We start from the raw sequence: 14,093 nt of genomic DNA, 5'->3' as shown, positions 1-14,093 counted from the left end.
GTCAAGCTATTCTCCAAAGCACCTGAGCATAGAACAAGAAGCAATGGGTGGAAACTCATCAAGGAGAGAAGCAACTTAGAACTAAGGAGAAATTTCCTGACAGTTAGAACCATTAATAATTGGGACAATTTGCCTGCAGAAGTTGTGAATGCTCCAACACTAGAAATTTTAAAGATGTTGGATAACAATTTGTCTGAAGTGGTGTAGGGTTTCCTGCCTGGGCAGGGGGTTGGACTAAAAGACCTCCAAGGTCCCTTCCAACTCTGTTGTTGTTGTTGTTGTTGTTGTTGTTATAAAACCCCTGATTCAAGGAAAGGGAAGGGCAGCTTCTCAGCCAGGGAAGACAAGCGTTTGCTCACTAGCAATCCAGCCAGTTCCAGATTAAAAAACCCCTCTCCAGGCCTTTTGCCCCACAAGGCCCCAAAGAGAAGGGCTGGGCCCCATGACCAAGGTGACTCCCCCACCCCCTGAAGGGAGCAAGAGTGTGCGGTCTTCCTTCCAAAGGAAAGGTCTGGAAATAAGGCCAGGAAGGGAGAGGGCGGGTGGAAGGACCGATGCAGCTCCTCTCCTGGGAGAACCCACCCACAAGGACCCAGAGCAAAGAGGGGCCTGGTGGCCATGGCACCACCTCTCCTCCTCCCCCCACCCCGGCAGAGGCCCCGCCAGCAGCCCAGGCACAGGGCCTCCTCCGACCACATCTCTCCTTTCCTCTCCATCAAACAGACCGCCCATTTTAGCTGCAAAGGAAATGGAGGGCCTGCGGGTACCGGCTGTGCCCCCCAGGTGCCAGCAGCAGAGGGTCAAAGGGGGAAGGGAAGGATGGCCAAGGTGCCCATCTGACTACCACAAGTCAAGTGGCAGGACTCAAGTGAGGCAGACACTCTACCACCCAGCCAACACCAGATCAGATGATCCCCAAATCTGTGCCTTGCACTGGCTTGTGCGGCTGGGGTACCCCAAAATATAGACAGCTGCCGGCCAGGCCAGAGCACAGAGCAGGTGCTGCAGCAGCTCTCTGACTGAGGACACAAAGGGTCTTTCATCCCCAGAGCCCTGGACTCAAGCTCACAAGGTAAAAAGGGTGACAAGGTAAGCAGGGGGTTGGACTAGAAGACCTCTGAGGTCCCTTCCAGTCCTAAGATTCTATGTTCCAAGATGGGAGGGTGAAATTCCCACAAGGCTCAGGCTGTGCAAACACCCCTCCCCCCACAAGTCCTCCACTCTAAAAGCACAGAAGGCGATTTGAGCCCAGGCAAAGTTCATGGGGAGAGGAGAGAAAAGGGAAGCATTTCCAGATTCCAGATTGAACCCGGGGCCGGGGCCCTCAACGGCCAGGAAGCTCCCTGCCAAAAGAACTGAGAATCTCTGCACCCCACTGGCTACACCGACGGGCAGGCCTGCGGCTGGACCTGGGGCCGTTCTGAGGGGCTGGCTGGCCGTGCCGAGAGGGTCAGGCGATGGCTGCAGAGAGAAGGCCTGGGCAGAGCCTAGAAGCTGGAGATGCCAGGCCGCCTTTCCTGCCACGAAGCAGGCAGAGGAGCCAAGCGTAATCTGTGCGGGGCTGCCAGGAGTTTGGCTTCTTCCCGAGGCAGGAAATTTGGGTGACCAACCTGGGGGTCAAATGGGGACAGCAGTTGCACCTCCAATCTGCCATCCCTCTCCCCCTCCCTCGCGGCAGCTGGCAGCTGTGGGGTTGGGCTGCCCCTCCGCTTCACCCTCTGCCACCCCTGCCTGGCACAGAGTGAAATTTCAAAATACTCCCCCGCCCCCCCCATCGCTTCCTCCTTCTAAATCAGGAGTGTCCATCTTTGGCCACTTTAAGCTTGTGAACTTCAGCTCCCAGAATTCCCCAGCCAGCATAAGAGAGCATTTCCAGCTGGGGAATTCTGGAAGTCGACAGGTCTTAAAGTGGCCAAGTCTGGAGATCCTGCTCTAAATCCTGCCACTTGCTGGTTAAGGGAGAGCTCCTGGAGAGCCTCCAGCAATAGCGGCAGTCAATCTGAGGGGAGACCGTGGCTGAAAGCATCTGGACAAACCAAAGGAGGCCGAGCAGAGATGGAGAGGGGAGGAAGCGGTCAAAGCGCTTGCCAGGAGAATCCAAATTGGCCAGAGGCTGACCGGGCTGAGCCAAACCCATCCTCGGTTCTGCTGCCCTTCCAGAAGCTTCCTTGTGCCCCTCCCACATCCACAATGGGTTCAATAGCCATACAGTTCGTCCTCAACTTGCAACCATTCGTTTAGTGACCGTTCAAAGTTAGAGGCATGGAAAAGTGACTTACAACCAGTCCTCGCACTTATGACCATTGCAGCATTCCCTGTGATCAAAATTCAGGCACTTGGCAACTGGCGTAAACTTAGGACAGCTGCCCCCTGGGGGAAGGGGGGTGGTCACGTGATCACCATTTATGAGTCTCCCAGGCAGCTCCCCAAAAGTCAGCAGGAAAGCTGGATACACTTCAAACTGCAACTGCACTGATTTGCAGAGGCAAAAAGGACATAAATTGGGCAACTCATTTAGCAACTGCCTTGCTTAGCAACGGATATTCTGGTCTCAATTCTACACCCGCCCCCTCTCCTGGAAGAGAGCCCTGGGGGAGGTTAAAGGGCAGCAGTGGGAGAGGGGACAGGAGACATTTTGTGAGCGTGCCCACAAAGGGTCCAAGACCAGAAGTCCACGACCCTCCCGCTGACCTGAAGGCTTTTCCTAAACTCCCAGAGGGTGGAAGCTGGTTCCTTGCCCCCAAGACCATGGGACCATGGACCCAGCTCCTTCTCAGCCTGGCCTACCTCAAAGGGTTGTGGGCCGGGAGGGGGGCAGGAGGAGGGAACAGTGAGCAGCCTGGAGCTCCTGCAGGAGAGGCAGAAAAGACCTTTAATGAATAAAATAAAACTCATACAGGTCTTAATGGGGCAGGTGCTCCAGAAAGGAGACTCAGAAAAGGAGCCCTTCCTGGGCCAGGAAAAGGGAGGGGGCCTGGGGGGGGGCATGCTGGTTCCCTCCCAGTCTGGGGGGGGGGGCTGGGGAGCCCGCGGCTGCTGCTGCTTTGCTTCAGATAAAAGGATCTGGATAATCAGCCCTCTTTGAAGTCAAGATATGAAAGAGGCCCCTCGCTGAGCAGGCAGTGGCTCCCCAACGCACCGTGGCATTGGGGGCAGCTGGCTCCGGAAGCAGCCCCCCAGGGAAGATTACCTCCCTCAAGCCCACAAGTCCACCCCTCCGGACTCAGTCAGCCCCTGGGCAGGCAGAGCTGAAGGGCTGCGTTGCATCCCACATGCCAGGAGGCTGGGGTAAGGAGCCCCCCCCCCGAAATCCATGAATGCCAATCCACCCCCAAAATGCCTCCCCCATGCCCCCTCCCCACTCACCTTTCAACAATGTCGGCAAGAGTGCAAGCAAACATCAGGAGCCCCTCTGGCAACTGCAGCGCCACTGCAAGGAAAGGGGGGCAGAGGAGGCCCATCAGGGTCTCAGAGCAGCTCCCCAACCCAGGCCACCCCCCTAGGAGTTGGGGCTCCCCTTCCCACAGCAGGGCTCCACCCCACCCCCGGGGGTGACTCCCAGCATGCCACCAGCCCCCCCCCCCAAAACTCCTGACTCTGCCAAGAGGGAACTCTAGAAGCCAGCAGAAGCCAAACTCTCCCCTGCATGGAGAATGAAGGGGACCTGGGAAGACTCCCTGGATGGGGATTCTGGGTGCTGCAGTCCCACCTGAGAGCATCAGGTCAGGAGATGGGTGAGGAGAGGTTGCAGTTCAGGGACAGAGTCCTCCTCAGAGGCCGAAGGGTGGCCCAGTTCTGGAGTTCTCCAAAAGAAGCCCTGGCACCAGCCCAGAGGGGAGCAGAGCTGAGTGACAGGATGGCATCCGGCTCTGCTCCAGGCAAGATTCAGGCAGCAGGCAGGCAAGAAAAACTCTGCCAGACATGCCCAGATCCCTGGCATAGCCCCGAATCCAGCTGCCCACTCTGGCCTCTGGTCCTTTATGGCCAGCTGAGATCAGGAAGAGGGTGAAAGTGCTGCCCTGCCAGTCACCCACAGCAGAGCCAAGTGCAGGAAGCCCCCCCCCCCCACAGTGCCACCACCTCCTGCCGCCCACCTCGTGAGAACCACGCAGCATCCTAAGCAGAGAAGCCATTCTCTGGCAGGATGCAGATTGCCTGGGCAAGGGCTCTACAGCCAGATCTCCTTGGCACGTGTGGCAGCAGCCAGCCCCATCGCACGTGGCTCCGTGTGGCTTATCCCCACCCCTGGGGGCCACCCACTTTCCCCAGAGCAGCCATCCCCAGAGCTGAGGCAAGCAACGGAAGCTGAGCTTCCACGCAGGGATACTTCAGCCCCCACTCCCCTTGGGCAAAGTGGGCCTGGGGGTCTCCCCAATGTATAGAGCATCCCTCTCCCGCCCCAAGGCACTCACCCCTCCTGGCTTGGGCCTGACGGACCCGCCACACTGTTTTGTAGACCTCAAAGTTGTAGTTGTGAGGGAGGCGTCCCACGGCGTCCTGGAGTTCTGGATCAGAGAGAATCTCCTGGGGGACATGGTGGGCCATTCGGCGGGGGGCTCGCCTAGCTGCAGGAGGGCAGAAGTGATGCCAAGGGCCACACAAGGGGGAAACCGAGCTCCCTCCCTCCCTCCCTCCCTCCCTACTTCGTTCAGAGTGCCATTGCTTGGCAAGTAGAGAAGCCTGGGCAGATGGCCGGAGGTCCCTCCTGGCCATTTACACTTCAACACTCAGCCCCAAGAGGGAGCCGGGCTGCTTAGGCCAATGTCCCCACACACACGATTAAGCAGGTGCCTCTCGAAGCACCCCAGGCCATAAAGGGGGCCAGGCCGGCCTGCCCCCCCGCCCCCTCTTCCCCCCCCCCCGCAGCGGCTGCCTCTGGAGGCTGATAAATTATAAAACCATCCAGCTGGAGGCCACCGAGGGCTCCACACAAACGCAAGGCCAGATTACCGGAGTGGGGGGCTTCGTATGGCAGGCTAGTATCCCAGGCCAATCCTGACCAGCTAGAGGTTAACTCAACCTTCTGTCCTTCTGAGGTCAGTAATGAGGACCCAAATGGTTGCGGGCAAGAGGCGGACCGTTCAGAGAGGGCTGGAAAACACTGCCTGAGGGCTACTGCTATTGTAGGCGAGCCTATGATGTGCGTGTGACAGACAACATGCCATGCCAGAGCAGAACCAGAGCGCCTCAGTCTCCACAAAGGAGAATAGCTCAGGGTTGAAACAAGGGGTCCTCGGTGGGGCTCAGAGGGTTCTCCCATCTAGATGGCTCCCGACTGCCCAGGAAAACTCCCACAGAAGAATGCCAATCGCTTTGGCAACACAGGGAATGAAACTGCCTGGAGGGGGTCTTCGGGCTGGACTCCTCCCTGATGGTCCCCAGGACCGAAGCAGAAGGCGGCAGAGGATCTTCCACAAAAGATGATGCCCTTGCCTTTCCTGGGCTGGCAGGGCCTTGCCTTGAGTAGCCCCTTACAGTCCGGATGGCAGCAGGGAGGATTGGGGGCCGAGGGGAGAGAAAGGCAGATTGGGCCACAGCCAGCAGGAGCTAAAAGACATTTCAAGAGGGATGTTGGCACCACCACCTACAGTGCTAGAAGGGCCAGTGGGCCTGGGTCTTCCCAGTGGCTCCCCCAGCCCCTTCCCCCTTTGGCACGGGTGTGTCGGCGTTCTGTGACTCAGCAAAGCAACAGCCTTACGGAGGATGGCAGTTGGCAGGGAAAGCTCTCCAGAGGGAAAAAGGAAGGGGGGAGGGAGAGAAGAAATTGGGGGTGGGGAATGACTGTTACATGGCAGTGCCCCAGAGACAACAGGCTCCGGAGGAAGAGGGCAAGCAGAGACTGGCTCTATTGCCAACTGTCAGGGAGAGAATGGTGAACCCGAACTCCAAGCAAGCTGTCCGGGCAAAGCTGCAAGGGGCAGAGAGGCAGGGCGAAGCCCATTCACCCACTTGGCCCAGCCATGGGAACCACCATTCCCTGGCCCTCTGCCAGTTGGGAATGAAAAAGGGAGAGGGGGCAAAAAGCGGGAATTAGCCAAGAGAAGGAAGGAAGGAAGGAAGGAAAGGGAAATGGGCAGGTGGCACCTCTAGGAAACCAAGAGATGGGGGGGGGGAGGAAAACCACACCAGGGGCAGAAGAGAAAGGGGGGTGGAGGGGCTTTAGCATCAGGGAATTTTTATTTATTTATTTATTTTTATTTTATTAGATTTTTATACCGCCCTTCTCCCGAAGGACTCAGGGCGGTGTACAGCCAAATAGTAAAAACCCCACAATATACACATTAAAACAAAACTTAAAACCAAGCATATAACCTTTTTTTAAAAAAAAAAACCCAAGCATATAATTTAAATGGCCAAAATTTAAAACAATTTAAAACCCTAAGATACATAAAAACCCCAATTTAAAAATTTAATAAAACTTTTAAGCCAAAATGTCTCTCAGAAAGGATCAACTGGGGCCATCCAGACTCCTGGGGCTACGCAGGCAGTTCTTGACTTATGACCACAATGAAGGCCAAAATTTTTGTCAAGTGAGACATTTGTTAAGTGGCCGGAAAGAAGAAAACGCAGGCGGCCCCTTTACAGAGCCAGAGAACGGCAGCCCTTTCTCTGCATGTCTCTTCTTAGAAAAGGCCTCTCCCTCTCTTTTCAAAGGCTCTGCTGAGGGGCACACGGCACAAGAATTAACTTTGTTGTAAAGCAGAGGTGGTGGTGGGTATGGTGGCCCTTTTATGACTTGTGGACTTCCACTCCCAGAATTCCTGAGCCAGAATGGAATTCTGGGAGTGGAAGTCAGAAGTCATTAAAAAGGCCGTAGTTCCCCACCCCGATGTAGAAGCACCACTGGGCTGATTCTTTACCAGAAAACCAACTCCTGCTTCAGCAAAGGAGTCAAGGACAAGGAAACCGCCAGAGGAGACCCATGGTAGTCCGTGGTGGCAAAGAGAATCCGGCGACCCCCTTGCCGACGCACCAACCCAATTCAAAGAGGAGACAGGCTGCTCTTCAATCTAATTCCCTGATCAGCTTCGGGACAGTCTGGACCAAAATTGGGTAGTTTTGGGCGAGGTGACAGAGGCTAGTCTTGTTGAGACCATCTGGGAGGAGTTTGATCCTGTGGCTCCCGAGGACATGGACAGGTTGCTGGGACGGCTGAATGCCACCACATGTTTATTGAACCCATGTCCCTCCTGGTTGGTGCTGGCCACCCGGGAGGTTACACGAGGCTGGCTCCAGGGAATTGTCAACGCTTCCTTGGGGGAGGGTATTGTTCCCACCGCCTTGAAAGAGGTGGTGGTGAGGCCCCTCCTCAAGAAGCCCTCCCTGGACCCAGCTGTTTTGGGTAACTATCATCCAGTCTCCAACCTTCGCTTTGTGGCGAAGGTTGTTGAGAGTGTGGTGGCACATCAGTTACCCCAGTACCTGGAGGAATCTGTCTATCTAGACCCGTTCCAGTCTGGTTTCCGACCCGGGTACAGCACGGAGACAGCTTTGGTCGCGTTGGTGGATGACCTCTGGAGAGCCCGGGATAGGGGTTATTCCTCTGCCCTGGTTCTCCTAGATCTCTCAGCGGCTTTCGATACCATCGACCATGGTATCCTGCTGCGACGGTTGGGGAGTTTAGGAGTGGGAGGCACCGTGTTTCGGTGGTTCTCATCCTATCTCTCCGACCGATCGCAGACGGTGTTGGCAGGGGGGCAGAGATCGACCTCGAGGCGCCTCCTTTGTGGGGTGCCACAGGGGTCGGTTCTCTCGCCTCTCCTGTTCAACATCTATATGAAGCCGCTGGGTGAGGTCATCAGTGGTTTTGGGGTGAGTTATCAACTGTACGCGGATGACACCCAGCTGTACATTTCCACCCCTGACCACCCCAATGAAGCTGTCGAAGTGTTGTCTCGGTGTTTGGAGGCCGTGCAGGTCTGGATGGGGAGAAACAGGCTCAAACTCAACCCCTCCAAGACTGAGTGGCTGTGGATGCCGCCACCCCGGTACAGTCAGCTGCAACCGGCTGACTGTTGGGGGTGAATCATTGGCCCCAATGGAGAGGGTGCGCAATCTGGGTGTTCTCCTGGATGGACGGTTGTCCTTTGAAGATCATTTGGCGACCGTCTCCAGGAGAGCTTTTTACCAGGTTCGCCTGGTCCGCCAGTTGCGCCCCTTTCTAGACCGGGATGCCTTATGCACGGTCACTCACGCCCTCGTCACTTCTCGCCTGGACTACTGCAATGCTCTCACATGGGGCTCCCTTGGGGAGCACCCGAGGCTTCAGTTGGTCCAGAATGCAGCTGCTGGTGATAGAGGGAGCCACTCATGGCTCCCATATAACATCAATCCTGCGCAGACTGCACTGGCTACCTGTGGTCTTCCGGTGCACTTCAAGGTGTTGGTTATCACCTTTAAAGCGCCCATGGCATAGGACCGGATATCTTCGGGACCGCCTTCTGCTACCACATGCCTCCCACCGACCAGTACGCTCCCATAGAGAGGTCTCCACAGGGTGCCGTCAGCCAAACAGTGTCGGCTGGCGACCCCAGGGGAGAGCCTTCTGTGGGGCACCTACCTCTGGAACGAGCTTCCCCAGGACTTGACAACTTCCTGACCTCCGAATTTTCGCATGAGCTGAAAACATACCTATTCTTCCGAGCAGGACTGGCTTAATAGGGTTTTAATTGCTTTTAAATGGGGTTTATTTTTATATTATGTATTTTATATTTAAATTTAGGCCATATGGAATAAGTTTTTTAAATAGTTTTTATTGTAATATATTGTATGGTTTTACTTGGCTGTTCACTGCCCTGAGTCCTTCAGGAGAAGGGCGGTATAAAAATTAAAATATTATTATTATTATTATTATTATTATTATTATTATTATTATTATTATTATTATTATCATCATTATTATTATTATTATCATTATTATTATCTTCAATGAGGCTGGAGGTTAAAACATAGGAAGAACAGTTGCAGGAATTGGGTTTGTCTAATCCAATGAAAAGAAGGACTTGGGGGAACATGATAGCAGCTTTGAGGGGCTGTCAGGGAGAAGAGGAGGGGGTCAACCTATTTTCCAAAGAACCTGAATGCAGGACAAGAAGCAATGGACGGAAACTAAGCAAGGAGAGAAGCAATCTGGAACTCAGGAGAAATTTCCTGACAGTTAGAACAATTAATCAGTGGAACAACTTGCCTGCAGAAGTTGTAAATGCTCCAACACTGGAAATTTTTTTAGAAGAAACTGAACAACCATTTGTCTGAAATTATGATATAGACTAGAATCTCCTGCTTGAGCAGGGGGTTGGACTAGAAGATCTCCAGGGCCCCTTCCAACTCTGTTATTCTCTATCCCAAGGACAGTGGGGAGTTAGGTGAACACGAAGTCTTATAAAGGTAGTTAAAGCAACTCCATTTTAACATTCCCTGGAATCTGGAAAAGAAAAACTTTCAGGGCAAGTAACGAGTAGAACACCCATCACTAACGGGCAGACTGCAATTGGTGCCCACTCAGGTCCTGTGCTGAGGGCAGCAGTTCACAAGACAGGAAAGGAAAACAAGAAATGGGGAAAGTTAAAAGAGGCAGAGAAAACGCAGGGCAATTCTGATGGCGATAAAATACTGATTTGGAACAAAGAACTTAGCAAAACACCACTAGCTAAATGAAATAGAATTAAAAATGGCAAGTGGATTAAATTACTGGGGGTGAAACAGACTTGAAGATAAAGCTATAAATAAAGGATGTCCAAACTTGGTAACTTTAAGACTTGTGGACTTCAACTCCCAGAATTCCCCAGCTGGCTTACTGGGGAATTCTGGGAGCTGAAGTCCACAGGTCTTAAAGTTGCCAAAGTTGGACACCCCTGCTATAAATATTAGCATCCAAGGAAGAAACAGATGAAAAAGAAAATTATAAATGCCATGAGAAAGCTGAAAGGGCTGCAGGTGTCTTTGCTGTAACTGGAGAAATATTGAAATCATGGATGCGGTTTGCTTGCAGAGACGCCGTGTGACACATTCAAAGAGTGTGTGTGTGTGTGTGTGAGAGAGACGTCAACTGGGTCTGTGCCTGATGATTACAAGAATGTTAATTTGTTCCCCTACACAAAGAGAAGCATAGCAACAGGGAGCACAAACTCTCCAAGTGGATTATTACTTTGCCACCCACGAGTGGGAAGCCATTTGCAGAATTCCGACTGGAAGGGTCCTGAAGGGGAGTTTAGGCCGATTTAGACAAAACGCAGAATAAAATGTGTAAGCTTGAATTGTGGCATGTTCCGTGTGTGAATATGGAATTAACACTTGACCGCTGCATGCAGCAAAAGCATGAATGAAAACAAAAGGAGCATTTAGTAAATGGCTCCGTGAACTGAGGACAAGGATATATGACTGAATATGTGACGGAGCTGTGAATAAAGCCATAAATATGGTTCTGATGGTCTTGCAGGAATTAATGAATTAAGATTTATATGGCCAACCACTCACCCTCAATGACTCTTGAGCGGCTTACAAGCAATGTTGGTTTGGGGCACGAATGTCTGCATGAGAAGATGCCACGTTATCTATACAGGCTAAGAATCTGGGTGATTTGCAGGGAATGTTAGATTGTTCCCTGGCCTCTAATCAGCATGTCCAAGCATGTTGGGAGGAACGTGGGCGGTTGGGGAATTCTGGGAGTTGAAGTCCACAGACTGAAAGTTTCAAGACTGGACGCCCTGGAATAGGGTCTCCACTGGAGCAGAGGGCTGGACTAGAAGACCTCCAAGGTCCCTTCCAATCCTGTTATTCTTGGGCTTCCTTTGGGGAAGGGGGATAAAGCCTCCTGCCTCCCCTCCCCTCCCCCCATGTCCTTCCACAGGCCCACCTGGGCGCCCCTCCCCTTCCCGCCCCCCACCCCGGGGGTCCGCTCACCCGCCGCCAGAGCATGAGGGCCGCCGCCGCCGCCGCCTCCCTCCCCGGCCGCCGCCATGGCCGTCGCGCCCACGTGGAGCCGCCAAGGCAGCGCCAATCGAGCGGGGAGCCAGGCCGGCCAGAGGAGCGCCGAGCCGCCGATGGGCGGAGACGACGGGTTCCTGAGCGTGCGCAGAGCGCCTTCGCGGCCGCCGAGAAAGAAGGCGGGGCTGAGCCCCCCCCCCCCCATCGTTCCCGCGGCGTCCGCTGCTGCTTGGGGACTACAGCTCCCATAGTCCCCGCCCGCAGGCCGTCCACAGAGGGTGACGTTCGGTCGGGGGCTGAACTTCCCCCTCGCTCCTGCGACCCGGCTTTGGGGAGGGGAGCCTGGCGACCCCACGGCCAGCCGGCCTCGCCTGGGGGGGCTCCTTGAGAGGCGGAGCTGGACTGGACGGTGCTTCCCTCCCTATGGCCCCGCGGGCAAAGGGTCTTCCGGGCCGGCTCATCCGCGGAGAAGGGCCCTTTGCTGGGGATCCCAAAGACCAGCCCCCTGCCCTCCCCCCCCCGCGTAGATCCCCCCACCTTTAGGCTTCAGTTTTGCAAGGTTTGGGGTGGGAGACCCTCTTTCCTGAGCCCCGGGATGGGGGGAGCCGGTTGAGCTGCCCCGAGAAGCAAGGTGGAGATCCGTCTCCAATTCTTCCTCTGGACATTGCAAGCTCTGGAATCCTAGGTTGGAAATGACTTTAGAGGTCTTCTAGTGCAACCCCCTGCCTTTACCCCTTTCATGGAGGGTCCCTGAGGCATGGCTGGGAAGCAGTCTGGCTTTGCTCACCTCCACCAGCTGAGCAGAACTTGGTTGGGGAGTGGAGAAACCTTTCCTAAGGGGGTCCTGGAAGAGCTCTGGCCAAAGGCAGCAAACCTGTGACACACACACACACCCCGCCAGGCGATTCCTCTCAGTGTTATTTTGCCCTTGGATTGGTTATGTTTTATGTAATTCATTTGATTTAGGCGCTTCCTAATTCCAGGCCAACTCTGGGCAGCTCATTACGGACTAAAATATAATATGTATACCTACGGGAAGAAACGAAAAACAAGCTAAAGAAGGGATCAATTTTTTTAAAAAAATAGAGAACAAAATGGTAAATCCAGCTAAAACATGTAGAACAGCATCCCTCTCCCCATCCCCTCTTCCCCCAAAATTCAGGCGGTGTCCAATTGCTTGGGATTTTGGGAAGTCTTGAAGACCTTCCCAGGCTTGGAGTTAATGTGCGGGGAGGGGGGGGGAGAGGCTTCATTGGTTGAGCCCCTTGTACTGTTTTTTTCATTAAATCTACGGTCTGTGCCTTAATATGGTCTGGCTATCATTGTGGGTTTAATTCCTTACTTTTCTATTGATTTTGTAAACTGCCCAAGATTCTTCTGGAAAAGACAGTTATATTAAATGAAATTATATGTAGCAACATCCTGTATACAAGGATGCCAACCCCCTGCCCCAAAACCTGGGAGAAGAGACAGGCCTTTAAGGCCCTCCAGAGTGCCACCGGATGAGAGCTGTCTGGATTCCTTGGGGAGCCTCATGCCAGTGACAGAACAGGGGTGCTTCCAGGGCCCCAAAGTATGGTGCTGTTTAACCAAAGGGATACGGGGGGCACCGGCCGCCTCAGCTTCAAACTGCAGGGAAGACGCCATGGGAGACAGGCGTCCCTCAGTTAATCAGGCCCTGTGCCATGCAGTTGGCAGCTAGGCAGCTGGATGACATATAAAGGTAGCATTAATAATTGGGGGGTCTGGCTTTATGTGCTCAAAGGGAGGGTGAGAATGAGGTACATGCGGCTGGCATTGCATTTCACATCCTGAGGGCTCAGAAATATCATTTGGGGTGAAGCTCGGAGATTGCAAATCAGCCAGGCTCAGCAAAAAACCATCCGGGCTGTCAGAATTCCTTGATGTTTCCTTGACAGTCAGGCCAAAGGTTCTGTAGAGACCCTTGGAGGGCATGAGGACACCCCTGACCTCAGTTGACTTTCCCTGACAAGGACAGCGGGGAGGGGGCATTCCAGGCCTGGCTGCCAGGGGTCCAGCCCTCCTGCTTTGCTACACTGGAGCCACCCTGCTGCCACCCTGCAAATAGGAGCTTGGGAGCCAGGCCACCCACAAGCGGTACCAGGGGAAATCTAATTGCCAGTACAGCGTGGCAAGCCTGGCATGTCCAGAGGAGGAGGAGAGGAGGTGCTCCCAGCCCAGAGAAAGCATTTTCTCCTGCCCCTCTGAAAACAGGCGAACAAAATTGGAGCAGGGAAGAGAAGGGGGCATCCAGGATTTCTGCAGGAGCTCCATGAATAAGCAGAGCCCCCACAGCTGATGGCTGCGTCCCTCTTTCATGCAGGGGCTGGGGTGGGGAGGAGATACATGGCCCTTCCTTCCACCCCAGATTCCCCCCTCCCGCAGTGTCCTCAGGGCCAGCCTGTAGTTCAGGAGATTTACCTGCTGCTGCCTCACCTGTTTATCCAGGTAGAACTTGGCCTGCTGAAGGTGATCTTTCTGTCTGTCCCTCTCCCTCTCTCTCTTCTTTGTTATAAGCTGTTCTCTCCTTTGGACAATCCACTTGTTTCCCCTCCCCCAAACCAAAGGGGGCAGCCTGTATTCCTTCCCTCTTTGCCCTGGCCAAAGTTGGGCACAACCAGCCTCCCTGAAGTAGGGCTCCCCTGTGCTCCCCCCACTCTGAGCCTACCTGCCAGAGCAGCTGCCTCTCCATGCCGGCTGCCCCCTTTGGGGCGTTTTGGGCCATGCTCCATGCACCCTTCCCCTCCCCGTGGGCCTGCCCCCTCTCCCCCTCCCTGGTTGAGTGGCAGCTGCTCTGCCCCCTCCCTGCTCCTCTTACTCAGCAGCTTGAGTAATTCACAACACCTCTCTAGGGCTGGGCAGCCTGTGGGTTTGGCTCTGCTTCCAGCTCCCACAAGTTGGCAGCTCCCACTCATCACGGCTGTCCTCCCCCTCCTGGAGGAGCTTGGGGGATGATGAGAGAGGGGAGCCACTTGTGGGACACTTCATTTCACCTTGGCCAAGGAAGCACCTTCCCCCCACCCAGGCTGCCTGATCCCCACCTGCTAAGACCACCCACATGGCGGGGGTTGAACCAAGGGGTTCCTGCGGACCAATTAAGGCCATGGCTTAATCTGGGGCAAAAGAACCCCTTCCCCACCCAGATC

At 54.4% G+C, this 14,093-nt stretch overlaps 1 protein-coding gene across 1 annotated transcript in view; it reads right to left on the bottom strand.

The window, feature by feature from the left end:
- The window catches only part of DPH1 (diphthamide biosynthesis 1), a 43,438-nt gene extending 32,292 nt beyond the window's left edge, over positions 1–11,146 (bottom strand). Inside the window, exons 1-3 of the mRNA XM_058163906.1 lie at positions 10,903–11,146; positions 4,413–4,565; positions 3,367–3,430 (exon numbers count right to left, since the gene is read on the bottom strand). Coding sequence (XP_058019889.1) covers positions 3,367–3,430; positions 4,413–4,565; positions 10,903–11,131 — 446 coding nt within the window. The 5' untranslated portion in view covers positions 11,132–11,146. The remainder of the gene's footprint in view (positions 1–3,366; positions 3,431–4,412; positions 4,566–10,902) is intronic.
- Between the last annotated feature and the right edge of the window lie 2,947 nt (positions 11,147–14,093).

The sequence above is a fragment of the Ahaetulla prasina genome, chromosome 1 (assembly GCF_028640845.1).
Source record: "Ahaetulla prasina isolate Xishuangbanna chromosome 1, ASM2864084v1, whole genome shotgun sequence".
Classification (NCBI taxonomy): domain Eukaryota; kingdom Metazoa; phylum Chordata; class Lepidosauria; order Squamata; family Colubridae; genus Ahaetulla; species Ahaetulla prasina.
The sequence above is the reverse complement of the archived record's forward strand: the minus strand, read 5'-3'. Positions and strand labels throughout refer to the sequence as shown.